Consider the following 23608-nt stretch of genomic DNA (forward strand, 5'->3'; position numbering starts at 1 on the left):
TAATAGTTTTTAAAAAAACATGTTTTACTGGAAATTTTCAGAGCGACCATCTCAGGACTTAAAGGTTAAAAAAACATATTTTACTGAACATTTTCCGAGGGACCTTTTTGGGAACTAAAGATTAAAACAAAATCATATTTTACTGGAAATTTTCAGGGGGACCATTTCAGGACCCAAAGGTTAAAAAAGCATATTTTACTGAACATTTTCAGAGGGACCCTTTCAGGACCTAAAGGTAAAAAAAAAATCATATTTTACTGGAAATTTTCAGAGAGACTATTTCAGGACCTAAAGATTTAAAAAAATCATATTTTATTGGAAATTTTCAGAGGTACAATTTCAAGCCCTCAAGGTTAAAAAAATAACTCATATTATACTGGAAATGTTCAGAGGGACCATTTCAGGACCTAAAGGTTAAAAAATCTCCTTTTTTTTACTGGAAATTTTCTGAGGGACCATTTCAGGACCCAAAGGTTAAAAAAGCATATTTTACTGGAAATTTTCAGAGGTACAATTTCAAGACCTCAAGGTTAAAAAAATAACTCATATTATACTGGAAATGTTCAGAGGGACCATTTCAGGACCTAAAGATTAAAAAAAATCATATTTTACTGGACATTTTCAGAGGGACCATTTCAGGACCTAAAGATTTAAAGAAAATATATATCATACTTTACTGGACATTTTTAGAGGGACCATTTCAGGACGTAAAGATTAATAATTTTTAAAAAAGCATGTTTTACTGGAAATTTTCAGAGGGACCATCTCAGGACCTAAAGGTTAAAAAACATATTTTACCGAACATTTTCAGAGGGACCTTTTTGGGACCTAAAGATGAAAACAAAATCATATTTTACTGGAAATTTTCAGAGGGACCATTTCAGGACCTAAAGATTAATAATTTTAAAAAAACCATGTTTTACTGGAAATTTTCAGAGGGACCATCTCAGGACCTAAAGGTTAAAAAAAACTATTTTACTGAAAATTTTCAGAGGGACCTAAAGATTAAAACAAAATCATATTTTACTGGAAATTTTCAGAGGGACCATTTCAGGACTCAAAGGTTAAAAAATCCTATTTTACTGGAAATGTTCAGAGGTACAATTGCAAGACCTCGAGGTTAAAACAATAACTTTTATTATACTGGAAATGTTTACAGGGACCATTTCAGGACCTAAAGATTAAAAAAAATATATATTTTACTGGAAGTTTTCAGAAGGACTTTTTCAGGACCTAAAGATTTTCAAAAAAATCATATTTTACTGGAAATTTTCAGAGGGACCATTTCAGGACCTAAAGATTAATAATTTTTAAAAAAGCATGTTTTACTGGAAATTTTCAGAGGGACCATCTCAGGACCTAAAGGTTAAAAAAAACTATTTTACTGAAAATTTTCAGAGGGACCTAAAGATTAAAACAAAATCATATTTTACTGGAAATTTTCAGAGGGACCATTTCAGGACCCAAAGGTTAAAAAATCATATTTTACTGTAAATGTTCAGAGGTACAATTGCAAGACCTCAAGGTTAAAACAATAACTTTTATTATACTGGAAATGTTTAGAGGGACCATTTCAGGACCTAAAGATTTAAAAAAAAAAACATATTTTACTGGAAGTTTTCAGAAGGACTTTTTCAGGACCTAAAGATTTTCAAAAAAATCATATTTTGCTGGAAATTTTCAGAAGGAAAATTTTGGGACTTAAAGGTAAAAACTAATCTAAATAAACTCTCATTCCTTCCAAAAACGAATTAATCAAATGTTACATTTTTATTAAAAATAGCCTATTTTGTGTTTCTCTCTGTCAAACAAAGTTGATGTCTATCAGACTTTCAGGAGTACAAAGTGCAGCCTGACTTGAAAGGGTTAACTGGAGCTTGGCTGCCTCACACAGCAGACAAAGGACAAGGAGACACGGCGGTGGCATCACTTTAACCTGCATGATCTCCTCAGGTGATGTTCAAGGTCCGCCGGGCCAAAGCCACGCCGCCCCCGCCGCCTCGCCGCACCCGAATCCGCCGCACCAGCTCCCGCCGCTCCGGCTACGCCTTCTCCCACGCTCAAGGTTACGGCGACCTGGTGACGTCGGGGCGCTTCCTGCGGCGCCCGGCCGTGTCGCGCCCCTCGGGTTTCTCGCACATGGGACGCGCCGCCGCCGCCGGCTTCAGCCCCATGGGGCGCTCGGCCGGGTACAGCCCCACGGGGCGGGCGCAGCAGGGGAAGGCCCAGGAGGTGGAGGTGACCTCGCTGCAGATGTACAGGACCATCAGTGACGCCGCTCTCTGATTGGTCAGGAGCCTTCATAACAGGAAGTGTCGCCATTGTTTACAAACTTGGAAGCCATGTTGCCTTCATGTCCTCTTGATAACTGTGGTTTTTTTACACAACTCATAGCACTTCTATTGATGCAAATATTGTTCTTTATAATGTTTAGAATGTGCTAGATGGGGATGTTCTTCACTCCTGCTTCAATTCAGTTTTTTACCTAAACCGCGTGGAGGACAATCATTCCCAAATCCTCCAGCGTCCACTGCAGTGGACATTGGTTTTTACAGCCTATTTTTAATACATTTTCGCGAAAAATTATGGAGGGCCAAAATGGACCAAATTAAAATTAATACATTTTTCGATAGTTATTATGTTTTAATTAATTAATTAGAATTAAATTGAAATACTTACATGTATTATTAAATATGCCATCCATCCATCCATTTTCTACCGCTTGTCCCTTTTTGTGTGACAATCATTTTTACTTTAACTTGAACTTAACTTCTGTAATTGCATGCTGACGTTAGCATGCTAACATTCTTGCTAATTTTTATCAATTAATACAATTTTAACATATGTTGAAATCAATAATTAAATTTTAAAATAATTAAATGTAATTAAAAAAATATTATTAAATATCATTAATTTATTTTTAATTACATTTGATTATTTTACAATTTAATTCTTGATTTTAACAATTCTGTTAATTGTTAAAATTGTATTAATTGATGAAAATTTGCAAGAATGTTAGCATGCTAACGTCAGCATGCTATTACAGAAGTTAAGTTAAAGTTAAAGTACCAATGATTGTCACACACACACTAGGTGTGGTGAAATTTGTCCTCTGCATTTGACCCATCCCATTGATCACCCCCTGGGAGGTGAGGGGAGCAGTGAGCAGCAGCAATGGCCACGCCCAGGAATTATTTTGGGTGATCTAACCCCCCAATTCCAACCCTTGATGCTGAGTGCCAAGCAGGGAGGTAACGGCTCCCCATTTTTTTAGTCTTTAGTATGGCTCGGCCGGGGTTTGAACTCACGACCTACCGATCTCAGGGTGGACACTCTAACCACTAGGCCACTGAGTAGAATTGATCATATTTCTAAGATTGTGGCAATTATCAAAATCCATGAATTTTAAGTTAATATACATAAAACTAGCAAGAATGCTAGCGTAAAATTTTAGCATGCTAATGTTAGCATGCTAATATAGAAGAAGTTATACTTCTAAGATTGTGGCAATTATCAAAATGTATGATTTAACCCCCAATTCCAACCCTTGATGCTGAGTGCCAAGCGGGGAGGTAACGGTTCCCCAGTTTTTTAGTCCTTAGTATGGCTCGGCCAGGGTTTGAACTCACGACCTACCGATCTCAGGGCGGACACTCTAACCACTAGGCCACTGAGTAGAAGTTATCATACTTCTAAGATTGTGGCAATTATCAAAATCCATGAATTTTAGGTTAATATACATAAAACTAGCAATAATGCTAGCGTAAAATTTTAGCATGCTAATGTTAGCATGCTAATATAGAAGAAGTTATACTTCTAAGATTGTGGCAATTATCAAAATCTATGATTTAACCCCCAATTCCAACCCTTGATGCTGAGTGCCAAGCAGGGAGGTAACGGTTCCCCATTTTTTTAGTCTTTAGTATGGCTTCGGCCGGGGTTTGAACTCACAACCTACCGATCTCAGGGCGGACACTCTAACCACTAGGCCACTGAGTAGAATTTATCATATTTCTAAGATTGTGGCAATTATCAAAATCCATGAATTTTAAGTTAATATACATAAAACTAGCAAGAATGCTAGCGTAAAATTTTAGCATGCTAATGTTAGCATGCTAATATAGAAGAAATTATACTTCTAAGAGTGTGGCAATTATCAAAATCTGTGATTTTTAGGTTTATTTAAATAAAACTAGCAAGGATGCTAGCGTAAAATGTTAGCATGATAATTTTAGCATGCTTTTATAGAAGAAGTAATCATACTTGTAAAATGGTGCCAAGTATCGAATTCCATGATTTTTAGGTTAAAATGTACAAACTTAGCTATATTGCTCGTATAAACAGATTAGTAAGGTAGCGTAAGCATAGGAAGAGTTAGCATATGGTGGTAAGTACCCAAACCCATCGATTTGAGGTTCCACTGAATACAATTTGCGGAATTGCTAGCATGACAGGGCGGACACTCTAACCACTAGGCCACTGAGTAGAAGTTATCATACTTCTAAGATTGTGGCAATTATCAAAATCCATGAATTTTAGGTTAATATACATAAAACTAGCAAGAATGCTAGCGTAAAATTTTAGCATGCTAATGTTAGCATGCTAATAGAGAAGAATTTATACTTCTAATATTGTGGCAATTATCAAAATCTATGATTTTTAGGTTTATTTAAATAAAACTAGCAAGGATGCTAGCGTAAAATGTTAGCATGATAATTTTAGCATGCTTTTATAGAAGAAGTAATCATACTTCTAAAATGGTGCCAAATATCGAAATACATGATTTTTTTTTATTAAAATGTACAAACTTAACTATATTGCTCGTATAAAAAGATTAGTAAGGTAGCGTTAGCATAGGAAGAGTTAGCACATGGTGGTAAGTATCCAAACCCATCGATTTGAGGTTCCACTGGATACAATTTGCGGAATTGCTAGCATGACAACGTCGAAAAAGTTGGCAGACTTTGAAGATGGCGCCAACAATCAAACGCCATCATTTTTGGGTTTGACGGAATAAAATTTGCTAAAATGCTAACTTCACGTTAGCATGCTCACTTCACGTTAGCATGCTCACATGGGAAAAGTTAGCGTCCTTTTAAGATGGCAGCAAGTATTAAAAATAATTATATTTAGGTTGAAACAAATATGATTACCTCAAATGCTAGCATGCTAACTTTAGCATGCTATCTTTAAGACGAGTTAATTTTTTCATGTATTTTTTTAATGAAGTTGTCAAAGTCAGTGGGCGGGTCCTCACACCTGATTGGTCACTTCCGCTTGCCTGTAGAAGCGGTGAATATTGTGCGAAAATAACAACTCCAAACACTATTATTTAGTTCATTTCAATTGGAATCCATTAATGATGCATTTAGGTACTTTTGAACTATGTCACTATTTATTTAATTTTATCCCTTTAGGCCTGAAAAACCTTTTATGTTTGGTTTATTTCCAAACAAATGAATATTAAGTAGCCCTGTTATGCAAAACAAAAGTTTCCACTGCAGTGGATACTGGTTCTCCGGAGAATATATATGTGGTTGTATTTTTTTGTTTTTGTTTCTGTTTTTTTAAAGGGACGAGAGAACTTCTGTCCGAATGTGCCAGATTGTAAGGAGCAGACTAACGATGCAACATACACAATGTTGCCAAAAGTATTTGGCCACCCATCCAAGTGATAAGAATCAGGTGTCCCGATCACTAGGCCCGGTGTATAAAATCAAGCACGTAGGCAAACCTTTGTGCAAGAACGGGCCGCTCTCAGTGATTTCCAGCGTGGAACTGTCATATGATGCCACCAGTGCAACAAATCCAGTCGTGAAATTTCCTCGCTCCTAAATATTCCAAAGTCAACTTTATTATAAGAAAAGTGAAGAGTTTGGGAACAACAGCAACTCAGTCACGAAGTGGAAGGCCACATAAACTAACAAGAGAGGGGTTAGCGAAGGAATTATGGTGTGGGGTTGTTTTTCAGGAGTCAGTTCCAGTGAAAGGAATTTTGAATGCTACCAGATACCCAAACATTTTGGACAATTCCATGCTCCCAACCTTGTGGGGAACAGTTTGGAGCGGGCCCCTTCCTCTTCCAACATGACCATGGTCCATAAAGACATGGATTACAGAACTTGACTGGCCTGCACGGAGTCCTGACCTGAACCCAATAGAACACCTTTAGGATGAATTAGAACAGAGACTGAGAGCCAGGCCATCTCCGCCAACATCAGTGTGTGACCTCACCAAAGCACTTTTGGGAGAATGGTGGGAAAATCCCTATAAACACACTCCGCAACCTTGTGGACAGCCTTCTCAGAAGGGTTGAAGCTGTAATAGCTGCAAGAGGCGGACCAAAATCATATTGGACCCTATGGGTTAGGAATGGAATGGCACTATGGGAGTCAAGGCAGGTGGCCAAGTACTTTTGGCAATTTAGTGTATATTTGCCTTCTTCAGAGAGCAAACCAGATGAGACTGAAAAACAGCAGCGCCTCAGCTGGTTGCAGCCTAGTACTGCACTCCCCCGTGGCTATAAGTCAGGGGGGTCCAAACGTTTTCCACTAAGGGCCACAGACTGAAAAATCAGAGCATGTGGAAGACATATTTTTCACTTTCAAACCAATAGTATATATTGATTTTTATATATATTTTATATAAAGAAAAAAACTACCTGCATGCCAGCTTTGTGCTATTCAATTTTCTGTCTTAACTTGATTTTTATTCCACTATTTTTGGATACCACTGCTATCATTCATCAGTTACACACACACGTTGTTCATGACTTGTGGGGACCACCCTTTCTACTGCTATCATTCATCAGTTACACACACACACGTTGTTCATGACTTGTGGGGACCACCCTTTCTACTGCTATCATTCATCAGTTACACACACACACGTTGTTCATGACTTGCGGGGACCACCCTTTCTACTGCTATCATTCATCAGTTACACACACACACGTTGTTCATGACTTGCGGGGACCACCCTTTCTACTGCTATCATTCATCCGTTACACACACGCACACATTGTTCATGACTTGTGGGGACCACCCTTTCTACTGTAATCATTCATCAGTTACACACACACGTTGTTCATGACTTGTGGGGACCACCCTTTCTACTGCTATCATTCATCAGTTACACTCATACACGTTGTTCATGACTTGTGGGGACCACCCTTTCTACTGCTATCATTCATCAGTTACACACACACACACATTGTTCATGACTTGTGGGGACCACCCTTTCGACTGCTATCATTCATCGGTTACACACACACGTTGTTCATGACTTGTGGGGACCACCCTTTCGACTGCTATCATTCATCGGTTACACACACACGTTGTTCATGACTTGTGGGGACCACCCTTTCTACTGCTATCATTCATCAGTTACACACACACACGTTGTTCATGACTTGTGGGGACCACCCTTTCTACTGCTATCATTCATCAGTTACACACACACATTGTTCATGACTTGTGGGGACCACCCTTTCTACTGCTATCATTCATCAGTTACACACACACACGTTGTTCATGACTTGTGGGGACCACCCTTTCTACTGCTATCATTCATCAGTTACACACACACACGTTGTTCATGACTTGTGGGGACCACCCTTTCTACAGGGTGTGTAGGCGTAAAAAAATGAGGTAAAATGGTCACTGCCCAGTTAGCTCATACACGTCTTTAAATCTCTGGATTGATGAAGGAATGTGCTGCTCATTCTTACTGGGGACCCTGGGAAAAGAGTTAATATGGTACACGGGGACTAAATTTAAATCATTTTGCCTAATACACACAAATTTGTATATGATTACTTAAGACTTCAGAATGTATCTGTTTCCCTTTAGGGGACCTGTTTTGTTTTGTTTTTGTCCCCATACCGTCAGAGGTCCCCTAAAGGTAACTGTGTAAACAGAGCAATGTCCCCATTAAGTCGGTAACTGTGTAAACAGAGCAATGTCCCCATTAAGTCGGCATTGCCAGAACACACACACACACACACATGGCTCTTAACAAGCTACATTTTTCAATCTACATGCTGGAAGGGAAAAGAAGCACAAACTGCACATTTTAGACAGCAAGTGTCCACACACAGTATGTAGCACTGAATGCCACACGATGCATTCGAGGACGTACAATAACATATCTGACGGATGACTTGCAAACACACACGTACTGTAAAGCATCATAGGAATATGATCCAATAAGTCATATTTATATATGTTCTTGTCTAATTGTTGCTCAATTTATCTCTGGGATGCCACTTTGTGAGCAGCCACTATAGATGTTTATCGGTTTCTTATAACTTTTTATATGCATCACCATGGACTAAGTGTGTACTGCATCATGTTTTGAAGAAAATTATGTGACTTTGCTCTTTTGTACATTTTTTTTATACCTGCAAGAACTGCATTAAAAAAAATACCAAACCTCTGCAGCAATTTGCGCTTTATGACTTATCACCAGCAGGGGGCGAAACACCACTTTTAATAAGCTTGTTAAGTTAGGTAAAATTATTTGTATCAACTTTACCAGCATAAATAATAATAATAAAACATAACGACTTGGGATATAACAGTGGGCACACCTGTATTACAGTTAATATAGTAAGCCGTTATTTTAATTGCATGGTGCTTTTTATTGTGTAACTTTAGGATATTATCCACATTTTTATTGAAATAAAGTTATACAAAATACTTTCATGAAAATATATATACTTCATGACATGCCCAACTACTTGGTGTCATTTTTTAGTAATAAATAAACACTTAAGCCGGATGATTAAAATGTAATAAAATATTAATAATTGAATGTTTTCTTAAGTATTTATGTATCAATTGTTTATTGAATTCCAGATGTATATATTTAATGACAAGTCTAAATATTTTCGATTAAATGTCAGTTTATTCAAGTGTTGCTTGTGTTTTGTTTTGTTATAAAATGAAAAAAAAATATCACAACTTAAAAAAAAAAAAATATCACAACTTTAAAAAAGCTGGGATGAGGTGGCGACTTGTCCAGGGTGTACCCCGCCTTCCGCCCGATTGTAGCTGAGATAGGTGCCAGCGCCCCCCGCGACCCCAAAAGGGAATAAGCGGTAGGAAATGGATGGATTAATAATTGAATTTTTTCAAAAGTATTTATGTGTCAATTGTTTATTGAATTCCAGATGTATATATTTAATGACACGTCTAAATATTTTCGATTAAATTTCAGTTTATTCAAGTGTTGCTTGGGTTTTGTTTTGTTATAAAATGAAAAAAAAATATCACAACTTTAAAAAAAATATATATCACAACTTTAAAAAAGCTGCGGTGAGGTGGCGACTTGTCCAGGGTGTACCCCGCCTTCCGCCCGATTGTAGCTGAGATAGGTGCCAGGGCCCCCCGCGACCCCAAGAGGGAATAAGCGGTAGAAAATGGATGGATGGAACTTTAAAAAGTTATATAGGACTACATTATGACATTTTTGAAAAAGACAATTTTCTACCGCTTGTCTCTTTCGGAGTCGCGAGACAATATGATTATATATTTTACTTGCATATTTATATATTTCAAGACTTTTTAAATAGATTTCTTGGCTTTTTTAAATTTATTTTAAAAGTGTCTATTTTTATGAAGGCATGGCGTGTATTTATTTGTCATAATTAGACTGCCCAAGTGTACCCAATGAAGTGTCCAGTGGCTGCATTGTCTTTTTGTGTGTGTTGTGCTGCGTTTAGGTGCCCTTGAAACAGCCGGTGATTTGTTTAATTCCCAGCCAGATCTCAGTTTGGGCTAAGAAAATTATATTCATCCATCTTTAATTGGTAGCAAAATTATTTTTATGACGCTAAAAAAGGGCGTGGAGGCTGATTTTGGCGTTGGTGTTGTAGCGTTGGCCGGAGCGTAGTGGTTGTTCCGTTTTTCCACAGCGTTCCGTGAAGGCGCCGTCTGTAGCCGTACATTGTTAGGTTGATTCCCCAGGGCGGTGTTTTGTCCTCCGGTAGAAGCCAACCGGCGACTCCTGCTCGCACTCAACCCGCCGAAACATAGCTTGGACTCGGCCGTGAGACACTCCAGCTCACCGGTAAGACATGTTACCTTCTTGCCTTCTTAATTAAACACAATAAGCTTCGACGTTGCCTTGCTAATGTTGATCCTCGCGCTGCTTTTTCACAACCAAAATGTCAGATTTTATTTTATTGTATTTTATTTTTTTATAAACGAGTTTCTTTTTGCGCGTTTTTAAGCGTTATTTACCCCGTAAAATGATGTCGTTCACTTAAGAGAGTCGTAGGAAGGCGGAGTAGCACCGCTCTTGTTTCCCATGGCGACAGTAAGCGACACACAGCCGCTCATCTGTCGCCCTTTTCGGACACATTCTGACCAACACCAACCCCCCCTTCCAGCCAAACGAAAAATACACAAACATCTCAAATTTACAAGTGGTGACATATTTTTGTGTATCGGAAAAGAAAATTGATTTGGATTTAGTTTGTTCATGATAATGAAAATCATATTTTATTGGAAATTTTCAGTGGAACCATTTCAGGACCTAAACGTAAAAAATATATATATTACTGGACATTTTCAGAGGGACCATTTCAGGACATAAAGGTCAAAACAAATAAAACATATTTTACTGGAATGTTTTTGAGGGACCATTTCAGGACCTAGAGGCAAAAAAAAAAAATCTGGAAATTATCAGAGGGACCATTTCAAGACTTACATTTTTAGAGAGATCATTTCAGGACCTAAAGCTAAAAAAAGAAATAAATCCTTAACTAATTGGAAATTTTTAGAGGGACCATTTCCGGACCTAAATGTGTTGAAAAAAATATATCTTATATTTTACTGGAAATTTTCAGAGGGACCATTTCAGGACATGGTTAAAAAACAACAACTCTTTCCTGGAATTTTTTCCAGGGACCTTTTCAGGATCTAAAGGTAAAAAAATATACAACATGTTTTGCTGGAAATTTTCAGAGGGACCATTTCAGGACCTAAAGGTAAAAAAATAAATCCATAATAACTAAAACCATAACTAATTGGACATTTTTAGAGGGATCTTTTCCGGACCTAAATGTGTTGAAAAAAATTATCATATTTTACTGGAAATTTTCAGAGGGACCATGTCAGGACTTAAAGGTAAAAATAAAAAAAAATCATATTTTTCTGGAAATATTCAGAGGGACCATTTCAGGACACGAAGGTTAAAAAAAAATCACATTTTCCTGGAAATTTTTCAAGGGACCATTTCAGGAACTAAAGGTAAAAAAATATATATCATTTTTTGCTGGAAATTTTCAGACGGACCATTTCCGGACTTAACGGTAGAAAAAAAAATCATATTTTAATGGAAATTTTTTCGAGGGACCATTTCAGGACCTAAAGGTTAAAAACATTAGATTTTACTAGACATTTTCAGAGGGACCATTTCAGGACATAAAGGTTAAAAAAGATAAATCATTTTTTACTGGAATTTATAGAGGTACCATTTCCAGACCTATTGGCCCAAAAAATAAAATAAAATCCTGTTTTACTCGAAATTTTCAGAGGGACCATTTCAGGACCTAAAGGTAAAAAAAAAAAAAAATCGTAGTTTATTGGAATTTTTTAGAGGGACCCTTTCAGGACCTAAAGGCAAAAAAATTAAATTCCTGGTTTACTGGAAATTTTCAGAGGGACCATTTCTGGACCTAAATGTAAAAAAATAAAATCATATTTTACTGGAAATTTTCATAGGGACCATTTCAGGACCTAAAAGTTAAAAAAAAAATGCTCCCCCTAAAAATTTCCAGTAAACTCAGATTTTTTTTAAAACCTTTATGTCCTGAAATGGTCCCTCTGAAAATATCCAACAAAATATTGTATTTTCATAGTTAACTGGAATTTTTTAGAGCGACTATTTCAGGACCTAAATGTTAAAACAATCACATTTTACTGGAAATTTTCAGACGGATCATTTCAGGACCTAAAGGTAAAAAAAATAAAATATTTTGCTGGATATTTTCAGAGCGACCATTTCAAGACATAAAGGTTTAAAAAAAATCATATTTTTATGGAATTTTTTAGAGGGACCATTTCAGGACCTAAAGGTAGAAAAAAATCATATTCTACTGGAAATGTTCAGAGGGACCATTTCAGGACATAAAGGTTAAAAAAGATAAATCATATTTTACTGGAAATTTTCAGAGGGACCATTTCAGGACATAAAGGTTAAAAAAGATAAATCATATTTTACTGGAAATTTTCAGAGTGACCATTTCAGGACCTATATCTAAAAAAAAAAAAATTATAGTTTACTAGAATTTTTTAGGGGGACCATTTCAGGACCCTAAAGGTTAAAAAAAATCATATTTTACTGGAAACTTTCAGAGGGACCATTTCAGGACATAAAAGTAAAAAAAAAAATCATATTTTAATGGAAATTTTGGAAATTTTAAGAGGGACCATTTCAGGACCTTAAGGTAAAAAAAATAATTAAAAAATCAATTTCCATTTTCTACCGCTTATTCCCTTTTGGGGTCGCCGAGGGCGCTGGCGCCTATCTCAGCTACAATCGGGCGGAAGGCGATGTACACCCTGGACAAGTCGCCACCTCATCACAGGGCCAACACAGATAGACAGACAACATTCACACTCACATTCACACACTAGGGACCATTTTAGTGTTTCCAATCAACCTATCCCCAGGTGCATGTCTTTCGGAAGTGGGAGGAAGCCGGAGTACCCGGAGGGAACCCACGCATTCACGGGGAGAACATGCAAACTTCACACAGAACGATCCCGGTTAAAAATTAAAAAATCATATTCTATTATACATTTTTGGAGGGACCATTTCAGGACCTAGAAAGAAAAAAGCATATTTTACTGGACATTTTCAGATGGACCATTTCAGGACCTAAAGGTAGGAAAAAAATCATATTTTACTGGAAATTTTCAGATTGACCATTTTAGGACATAATTGTAAAAAAAAAAAATCTCAATAAACTCACACCCCCTTTCAAAAACGAATGAATCAAATGATACAATTTGCACCCCATTTTTTTTAGTCAAAAATTGCATATTTTGTGTTTCTAACTTTCAAACAAAGTTGATGTCTATCAGACTTTTAGACGTAAAAAGTGCATCCTGACTTGAAAGCTTTAACTGCCACACACAGCAGACAAAGGACAAGGAAAGTCGGCGGTAGCATTTCTTCCAATCAAACGAAAAATACACAAACATCTCAAAATTAAAAGTGATGTCATCAATCAATCAATCAATCAATGTTTATTTATATAGCCCTAAATCACAAATGTCTCAAAGGACTGTACAAACCACTCTGACTACGACACCCTCGGAAGAACCCACAAAAGGGCAAGGAAAACTCACACCCAGTGGGCAGGGAGAATTCACACCCAGTGGGACGCCAGTGACAATGCTGACTATGAGAAACCTTGGAGAGGACCTCAGAAGTGGGCAACCCCCCCCTCTAGGGGACCGAAAGCAATGGATGTCGAGTGGGTCTAACATGATGCTGTGAAAGTTCAATCCATAGTGGCTCCAACACAGCCACGAGAGTTCAGTTCAAAGCGGATCCAAGACAGCAGCGAGAGTCCCGTCCACAGGAAACCATCCCAAGCGGAGGCGGATCAGCATCGTAGAGATGGGTCAACCGATACACAGGCGAGCGGTCTATCCTGGGTCTCGACTCTGGACAGCCAGTACTTCATCCATGGTCATCGGACCGGACCCCCTCCACAAAGGAGGGGGGGACATAGGAGAAAACAGAAAAGAAGCGGCAGATCAACTGGTCTAAAAAGGAGGTCTATTTAAAGGCTAGAGTATACAGATGAGTTTTAAGGTGAGACTTAAATGCTTCTACTGAGGTAGCATCTCGAACTGTTACCGGGAGGGCATTCCAGAGTACTGGAGCCCGAAATGAAAACGCTCTATAGCCCGCAGACTTTTTTTGGGCTTTGGGAATCACTAATAAGCCGGAGTCTTTTGAAGGCAGATTTCTTGCCGGGACATATGGTACAATACAATCGGCAAGATAGGATGGAGCTAGACCGTGTAGTATTTTATACGTAAGTAGTAAAACCTTAAAGTCACATCTTAAGTGCACAGGAAGCCAGTGCAGGTGAGCCAGTACAGGCGTAATGTGATCAAACTTTCTTGTTCTTGTCAAAAGTCTAGCAGCCGCATTTTGTACCAACTGTAATCTTTTAATGCTAGACATGGGGAGACCCGAAAATAATACGTTACAGTAATCGAGACGAGTCGTAACAAACACATGGATAATGATCTCGGCGTCTTCAGTGGACAAAATGGAGCGAATTTTAGCGATATTACGGAGATGAAAGAAGGCCGTTTTAGTAACGCTTTTAATGTGTGACTCACAGGAGAGAGTTGGGTCGAAGATAATACCCAGATTTTTTACCGAGTCACCTTGTTTTATTATTTGGTTGTCAAATGTTAAAGTTGTATTATTAAATAGAGGTCGGTGTCATGTTTGTGCGTGTTGGAAAAAAAAGACTGATTTTCATTAATTTTGTTCCCCCACCCTTGCCAGGGCCGACCATGAAGGGGGGCATTGCCGGCTGTGACCGAGCCCAGAAAGGAGGCTTCTGGTAGGCATGACTCGCCTGTGACCAGCCCCCCCCTCCCCCTCACCTCCAGGAAGAGCAGCAACATGACTGTTTTCAAGCAGGAGAATGTCGAGGAGTGTTATGAAATCGGAGAAGAGCTGGGCAGGTGAGTGCTGCCTGCTTTTCCGACTCTGCAAAAAAAAAAAAAAGATGTATGCTTCCATAAGCCCCAGTCTGCGCTCTTAATGCATGCCGGCCATGATGCATCCTTGTCAGTAATGAAGCGCTCGCTTCTCCCTGGAGGTCTCCCACGTCCCCCCCACCCCGTCTGTGGGGGTCGTCGTCAGTGGTGGTTGAACTTCCACTGGACATCGGGAACTTGGCTTTTATTTTGTGCGGGTTTCTCTTTTGGACTTAAGAAGTCATAAAAAATTCACTACAATTTCATATTATTTGGTTAAGTAAGCAAGCAAATATTGCAGTGAGTTTAAACCTTAATAATGATGTGGAGTGCATGAGAAAGCGGACAGAAAAAAACTCTTTCAACTATATTTCCCAATTACAGTAAGGGTGTCCTGATGCAACTTTCAAACTTTTCTACATTGGATCCTTGAGTTTTGGTCGATACCGATCTCAATCCGATACGATATCAGCATGAGCCGTAGTACGTACTTTTATTTTGTAGTGTGGAGCGTTAGAAAACATTACCACAATAATGAATGAAGTTAAGCTGTGAGTTGATTGATGCAGACACGTTTGTTACTGGATACTTTCTACGCTTCTGCTTTGGAGACTTTATTTGTGTGAGTAATACCCAAATATCATTTTTTGACACGTGTTTCTGTGAATTATATTTATATAGCGCTTTTCTCAAGTGACTCAAAGCGCTTTACATACACCCAATATCTAAGTTACATTTAAACCAGTGTGGGTGGCACTGGGAGCAGGTGGGTAAAGTGTCTTGCCCAAGGACACAACGGCAGTAACTAGGATGGCACAAGCGGGAATCGAACCTGCAACCCTCAAGTTGCTGGCACGGCCACTCTACCAACCGAGCTATACCGCCCCGTGTTTGTGTTGACAAAAGGGCTGTTTTAGACCACAATATTTTCCAATGAAGAACACGCAGGTTTAGCTTTTGTGCTATACTGTGCTTAGCTGTTGTGTAGCTGCTCGCTCCTAGTAGCCTGTGGTGTACCGTGTTTAGAGGATATTTGACTATTGTTTTTATAACAGGTCTTTAAAAACAGCAGCATCCTTATCATTAAGGGAATCTTTGAATTGAATTTTCTGCAAGAAATTCCTAAAAACAGCAGTGTCCTTGTCTTATAGAGGATCTTTCTGTTGTTTTTGCAAGAGATTCCTAAAAAAACAGCAAAGTGCTTCTGTCATATAGAGGATGGTTGACTTGTGTTTACACAGTAGGTCGACAAAAACAGCAGACTGTTCTTGTCACAAAGAGGATCTTTGACTATTGTTTTATAATAGGTTCTGAAAAACAGCAGCTTGCTTAGCATATTGCGAATCTTTGAACTGCATTTTTTGCAAGACATTCCTAAAAACAGCAGTGTCTTTGTCTTATACAGGATATTTCAGTTGTTTTTGCAAGAGAGTCCTAAAAACAGCAGTGTCCTTGTCTTATAGAGGATATTTCAGTTGTTTTTGCAATAGATTCCTAAAACAGAAGAGTTTTCCTGTCATATAGAGGATTATTGACTTGTGTTTTCACAGTAGGTCCCGAAAAATAGCAGAGTGTTCTTGCCACGAAGAAGATATTTGGCTGTTGTTTTCTAAGAGGTTCTTAAAAACATCAGCTTCCGTATCATATAGCGAATCTTTGAATTGCATTTTTTGCAAGAGATTCCTAAAAACAGCAGTGTCTTTGTCTTAGAGGATATTTAAGTTGTTTTTGCAAGGGATTCCTAAAAACAGCAGTGTCATTGTCTTATAGAGGATCTTTCAGTTGTTTTCGCAAGAGATTCCTAAAAACAGCAGTGTCCTTGTCTTGTAGAGGATCTTTCAGTTGTTTTTGCAATAGATTCCTAAAAACAGCAGAGTGCTCCTTTCATATAGAGGTTTGTTGACTTGTGTTTACACAGTAGGTCGACAAAAACAGCAGACTGTTCTTGTCATAAAGAGGATCTTTGACTATTGTTTTATAATAGGTTCTTAAAAACAGCAGCATGCTTAGCATATAGCGAATCTTTGAACTGCATTTTTTGCAAGACATTCCTAAAAACAGCAGGGACCTCTGACGGTATGGAGACCAAAAAACAGGGCCCCTAAAGGGACAACTTTTTAAAGGGGAACGTTATCACAATTTCAGAAGGGTTAAAACCAATAAAAATCAGTTCCCAGTGGCTTATTTTATTTTTCAATTTTTTTTTCTAAATTTTACCCGTCCCGGAATATCCCTAAAAAAAGCTTTAAAGTGCTTGATTTTTGCTATTTGCTTAAGCCACTGTCTATTTCCCTGTGACGTCACATAGCGATTCATATACAAACAATGGCGAATAGCACAGCAGGATATAGCGACATTAGCTCGGATTCAGACTCGGATTTCAGCGGCTTAAGCGATTCAACAGATTACGCATGTATTGAAACAGATGGTTGGAGTATGGACGCAGATAGCGAAAACAAAATTGAAGAAGAAACTGAAGCTATTGAGCGAATAACTTCGCGTTAGCATCGCCGGTAAAATGTGCAGACCAACCGATCAGGACTTTCGCATTGACACTGGATCAACTTAAATCCCTCGATTGGTAAGTGTTTGTTTCGCATTAAATGTGGGTGGAAGGAAACGCTGGATGTAAATACAGTTTCAAATGTACATACAGCCAGCCTAAATAGCATGTTAGCATCAATTAGCTGGCAGTCATGCCGTGACCAAATATGTCTGATTAGCACATAAGTCAATAACATCAACAACACTCACCTTTGTGATTTCATTGACTTTATCGTTGGGAATGCATCGGCTTTGAGTGTCGCAGGATATCCAGACATTTTTGCCATCTCTGTGCCATCTCTGTCGTAGCATCGCCGGTAAAAACTAAACGGGGGACTTTTGCATCTCTTGACACTGGAGCAACTTAAATCCGTCGATTGCTAAGTGTTTGTTTGGCATTAAATGTGGATGGAGGGAAAGGCTAGATGCAAATATAGCTACAAATGAGGCATAATGCTGCAATATGTACACACAGCTAGCCTAAATAGCATGTTAGCATCGATTAGCATGCCGTGCTAATCGATGCACATTCTACGTAAATCAACTTGAATCCGTCCCTGATCGTGTTGTTACACCCTCCGACAACACACCGACGAGGCATGATGTCTCCAAGGTATCGGAAAACAGTCGAAAAAACAGGAAAATAACAGAGCTGATTTGACTCGATGCGTCTGATGTGTAGGGAAAAATGGCGTTGAGTACCGATGTGACGTCACGTTCTGACGTCATCGCTCAGAGAGGCATAAACAGAAAGGCGTTTAATTCGCCAAAATTCACCCATTTAGAGTTCGGAAATCGGTTAAAAAAACATATGGTCTTTTTTCTGCAACATCAAGGTATATATTGACGCTTACATAGGTCTGGTGATAATGTTCCCCTTTAAATGATAGTCAGATCCATTCTGAAGATACCTAAGTGATTTTTAAGTTTTGGCCCCTAAAACATGTTTACTGGTTAGTTTGAGTTTGAGACATTTGCACAGCAGCCCCCTCATCGGGCTTTAGCTGGTAATGCACTCGCTGCTCTGCTCACACTTCTTCCGTGTATAGTTAACCACTTCCACCTGTCCTATAAGAGGACAGCTGTAGTTCTGTTTTCTGAGGATCATGTCATATTTCATTTGAACTTGTTTTTTCTTAAATGGTCCTCAGTAGTCACGAACAAATGTGTGTGAATTATGCAAAATTATTTAAATTTGGTCCCCCATGAACCATATTAACTTTTTTCCCCCAGGGTCCCCAGTAAGAATGATCAGCACATTACTTCATCAATGCAGAGATTTAAAGACGTGTATGAGCTAACTGGGGAGTGACCATTTTACCTCATTTTTTGTTATGCCTCCACAACCTGAAGAAAGGGTGGTCCCCACAAGTCCTGAACAACGTGTGTGTGTGTAACTGATGAATGATAGCAGTAGAAAGGGTGGTCCCCACAAGTCCTGAACAACATGTGTGTGTGTAACTGATGAATGATAGCAGTAGAAAGGGTGGTCCCCACAAATCCTGAACAAACACTTGGTCCCCACTCCAAATGATAACCAGTGTGTGTGTGTGTGTGTGTGTGTGTGTGTGTGTGTGCGCGCGCGCTTGCTCTGCATTTCGAGGATAAGGAAGTGTGGATGTAGTCTAGTGTTACATGCAAATGAGCAGCAAGGTTCCCCCTCAAAGAGCACACGGCTTATTGAATACAAAGCAGCGTTCAAGAGCACAAAGTTTTATAAAACACGATGGCAGCAGTCATGTACATGAGTTGTGTGCCAAACACTGACCTACATCTACCCCCACTGGGGGGGTCCTGCACCTCCCCCACTACCTAAGGACTAACCCAGCATGTCTGCATTATAGTATTGATCATGCATCTTTACGCCGAGTCAGCACTCTGCTGTCATGTAAAGGATCTCTTCAGCAGTCAGATCTTTAACTAGTCTTTTAGATAATAGGTTCTTTGAAAACCGCTATGTCCTCATCATATATATCATCTTTGAGTTGCATTATATGCAAAGATTCCTAAAAACAGCAGTGTCCTTGTCTTATAGAGAACCCTTCAGTGTTTTGTTTTGCAAAAGATTCCTAAAAACAGTAGAGTGCCCCTGTCATATAAAGGATTTTTGATTTGTGTCTGCGCAGTAGGTCTTTAAAAACGGCAGTGTTCCTCTCATTTAGAGGATCTTTGACTATTGTTTTTGTAATAGGTCCTCAAAAACAACAGTGTCCTTGTCATATACTGTAGAGGACTTTTTATATTGCATTTTTTTGCTATACACTCCTAAAAACAACAGTGTTCTTGTTATATAGAGGATCCTTCAGTGTTTTTTTTTTTGCAAAAGATTCCTTAAAACAGCAGAGTGCTCCTGTCATATAGAGGATTTTTGATTTGTGTTCGCGCAGTAGGTCTTTAAAAACAACAGAGTGTCCTCAAAAACAGCAATGTCCTTATCATATAGAGGATTTTTGAATTGCATTTTTTGCAATACATTCCTAAAAAAGCAGCGCCCTTGTTATTTAGAGGAGCTTTCCGGTTTTTTTTGCAAGAGATTCCTAAAAACAGCAGTGTCCTTGTCATATAGAGAATCCTTCAGTGGTTTTTTTTGCAAAAGATTCCTAAAAACAGCGAAGTCCTCCTGTCATAAAGAGGATTTTTGACTATTGTTTTTTTATAATGGGTCCTTAAAAACAGTGGTGTCCTTATCATTTAGAAAATATTTGAATTGCATTTTGTGCAATACATTCCTAAAAACAGCCGTGTCCTTGTCTCATAGAGGAACTGTCAGTTCTTTTTGCAAGACATTCCTAAAAATAGCAGAGTGCTCTTGTCATACAGAGGATTTTTGATTTGTGTTCGAGCAGTAGGTCTTTGAAAACAACAGAGTGCCCCCCACCACACTAGGTGGATCTTTGACTATTTTGGTCCTCAAAAACAGCAGTGGCCTTATCATATAGAGGATTTTTGAATTGCATTTTTTGCAATACATTCCTAAAAAAGCAGTGTCCTTGTTATTTAGAGGAAATTTCTGTTTTTTTTGCAAGAGATTCCTAAAAACAGCAGTGTCCTTGTCATATAGAGAAGCTTTCAGTGTTTTTTTTACAAAATATTCCCAAAAAACAGCAAAGTGCTCCTGTTATAAAGAGGATTTTTGATTTGTGTTTGCGCAGTAGGTCTTTAAAAACAACAGAGTGTCCTCAAAAACATTTATTTAGAGGAAATTTCAGTTTTTTTTGCAAAATATTCCTAAAAACAGCAAAGTGCTCCTGTCATAAAGAGGATTTTTGACTATTGTTTTTTTATATTGGGTCCTTAAAAACAGTGGCGTCCTTATCATTTAGAGAATATTTGAATTGCATTTTGTGCAATACATTCCTAAAAACAGCCGTGTCCTTGTCTCATAGAGGAACTGTCAGTTCTTTTTGCAAGACATTCCTAAAAACAGCAGAGTGCTCTTTTCATACAGAGGATTTTTGATTTGTGTTCGAGCAGTAGGTCTTTGAAAACAACAGAGTGCCCCCCACCACACTGGGTGGATCTTTGACTATTGTTTTTTTAATAGGTCCTCAAAAACAGCAGTGGCCTTATCAAATAAAGGATTTTTGAATTGCATTTTTTGCAATACATTCCTAAAAAAGCAGCGTCCTTGTTATTTAGAGGAGCTTTCCGGTTTTTTTTTTTGCAAGAGATTCCTAAAAACAGCATTGTCCTTGTCATATAGAGAATCCTTCAGTGTTTTTTTTTGCAAAATATTCCTAAAAACACCAAAGTGCTCCTGTTAAAAAGAGGATTTTTGATTTGTGTCTGCGCAGTAGGTCTTTAAAAATAGCAGAATGTTCCTGTCACATAGAGGATCTTTGACTATTGTTTTTTATAATGGGTCCTGAAAAACAGTGGCGTCCTTATCATTTAGAGAATATTTGAATTGCATTTTGTGCAATAAATTCCTAAAAACAGCAGTGTCTTTGTCTTATAGAGGATCCGTCAGTTGTTTTTGCAAGAGATTCCTAAAAATAGCAGAGTGCTCCTGTGATATACTGTAGAGGTTCTGACTTGTGTTTGCATTATAGGTCCCTAAAAACAGCAGTGTTCCTGTCAAATAGAGGATATTTGACTATTTTTGTATAGTACATTCCTAAAAGTAGCAGAGCACTGTGCTTTTTATAAAGAGGATCTTTGACTAGTGTTTTCACAGAAATTCCTTTAAAACAGCAGTGTACTTGTCATATAGAGAATTTTCAGTTGCTTTTTGTTAGAGATTCCTAAGAACAGCAGATTGCTCCTGTTATATAGAAGATTTTTACGAATATTTGCACGGTAGTTCCTTAAAAACAGCAGTCTTCCCGTCACATAGAGGATCTTTGACTAGTGTTTTCATAATAGCTCCTTGTGTCCTTGTCACATAGAGATGTTTTGCGTAGCATTTTTTTTGTTGCCAGCGATTCCTAAAAACAGCAACGTCTTAATCATTTAGAGCAGGGGTGTCAAACTCAAATACAGAGTGGGCCAAAATTTAAAACAGAACAAAGCCGCGAGCCAAGGTTGAACAAATTAACCTTTTAATAGGGACTCAAACAAGTTTTGCATTGAATATTAAACACTTTATAGTCAAATGCAAAATCGAGTTTCAAATTATAATAATAATGATTAAAAAATATCAACGGCATATCAAATAACATTTTAATAAAAATTGGGGAGGGCGGGGTTTGGTGGTAGCGGGGATGTATATTGTAGCGTCCCGGAAGAGTTAGTGCTGCAAGGGGTTCTGGGTATTTCTTCTGTTGTGTTTATGTTGTGCTACGGTGCGGATGTTCTCCCGAAATGTGTTTGTCATTCTTGTTTGGTGTGGCTTCACAGTGTGGCGCATATTTTTAAAAGTGTTAAAGTTGTTTAGACGGCCACCCTCAGTGTGACCCGTATGGCTGTTGATCAAGTATGCCTTGCATTCACTTGTGTGTATGGCGGAAAAGCGGACGTGACGACAGGCTGTAGAGGACGCTAAGGGCAGTGCCTTCAAGGCACGCCCACAATATTGTCGTCCGGGTGGAAATCGGGAGAAATTCGGAAGAATGGTTGCCCAAATGAAATTACAGAGTTTGACACCCATGATTTAAAGGATCAATCAATCAATCAATCAATGTTTACTTATTTAGCCCTAAATCACTAGTGTCTCAAAGGGCTGCACAAACCACCACGACATCCTCGGTAGGCCCACATAAGGGCAAGGAAAACTCACACCCAGTGGGACATCGGTGACAATAATGATCCAGTGGGACGTCGGTGACAATGATGACTATGAGAACCTTGGAGAGGAGGAAAGCAATGGATGTCGAGCGGGTCTAACATGATACTGTGAAAGTTCAATCCACAATGGATCCAACACAGTCGCGAGAGTCCAGTCCAAAGCGGATCCAACACAGCAGCGAGAGTCCCGTTCACGGCGGAGCCAGCAGGAAACCATCCCAAGCGGAGGCAGATCAGCAGCGCAGAGATGTCCCCAGCCGATACACAGGCAAGCAGTACATGGCCACTGGATCGGACTGGACCCCCTCCACAGGGGAGAGTGGGACATAGAAGAAAAAGAAAAGAAACAGCAGATCAACTGGTCTAAAAAGGGAGTCTATTTAAAGGCTAGAGTATACAAATGAGTTTTAAGGTGAGACTTAAATGCTTCTACTGAGGTGGCATTGCGAACTGTTACCGGGAGGGCATTCCAGAGTACTGGAGCCCGAACGGAAAACGCTCTATAGCCCGCAGACTTTTTTTGGGCTTTGGGAATCACTAATAAGCCGGAGTCCTTTGAACGCAGATTTCTTGCCGGGACATATGGTACAATACAATCGGCAAGATAGGATGGAGCTAGACCGTGTAGTATTTTATACGTAAGTAGTAAAACCTTAAAGTCACATCTTAATTGCACAGGAAGCCAGTACAGGCGTAATGTGATCAAACTTCCTTGTTCTTGTCAAAAGTCCAGCAGCCGCATTTTGTACCAACTGTAATCTTTTAATGCTAGACATGGGGAGACCCGAAAATAATACGTTACAGTAATCGAGACGAGACGTAACAAACGCATGGATAATGATCTCAGCGTCTTTAGTGGACAAAATGGAGCGAATTTTAGCGATGTTACGGAGATGAAAGAAGGCCGTTTTAGTAACGCTTTTAATGTGTGCCTCAAAGGAGAGAGTTGGGTCGAAGATAATACCCAGATTCTTTACCGTGTCGCCTTGTTTAATTGTTTGGTTGTCAAATGTTAGAGTTGTATTATTAAATAGAGTTCGGTGTCTAGCAGGACCGATAATCAGCATTTCCGTTTTTTTGGCGTTGAGTTGCAAAAA

The 23608-nt window shown here is 38.8% G+C and overlaps 2 protein-coding genes across 3 annotated transcripts in view; both read left to right on the plus strand.

Moving 5' to 3' along the window:
- The window catches only part of LOC133550031 (phospholipid-transporting ATPase ID-like), a 122328-nt gene extending 113888 nt beyond the window's left edge, over positions 1-8440 (plus strand). For both annotated transcript variants that reach the window (XM_061896030.1, XM_061896037.1), the window contains exon 28: positions 1954-8440. In XM_061896030.1, coding sequence (XP_061752014.1) covers positions 1954-2286 — 333 coding nt within the window. In that variant the 3' untranslated portion in view covers positions 2287-8440. The remainder of the gene's footprint in view (positions 1-1953) is intronic.
- Positions 8441-8594: 154 nt separating this feature from the next.
- The window catches only part of dapk1 (death-associated protein kinase 1), a 233826-nt gene continuing 218812 nt past the window's right edge, over positions 8595-23608 (plus strand). Inside the window, exons 1-2 of the mRNA XM_061896021.1 lie at positions 8595-10071; positions 14545-14726. Coding sequence (XP_061752005.1) covers positions 14665-14726 — 62 coding nt within the window. The 5' untranslated portion in view covers positions 8595-10071; positions 14545-14664. The remainder of the gene's footprint in view (positions 10072-14544; positions 14727-23608) is intronic.

The sequence above is a fragment of the Nerophis ophidion genome, linkage group LG01 (genome assembly GCF_033978795.1).
Source record: "Nerophis ophidion isolate RoL-2023_Sa linkage group LG01, RoL_Noph_v1.0, whole genome shotgun sequence".
In the NCBI taxonomy this organism is placed as follows: Eukaryota; Metazoa; Chordata; class Actinopteri; order Syngnathiformes; family Syngnathidae; genus Nerophis; species Nerophis ophidion.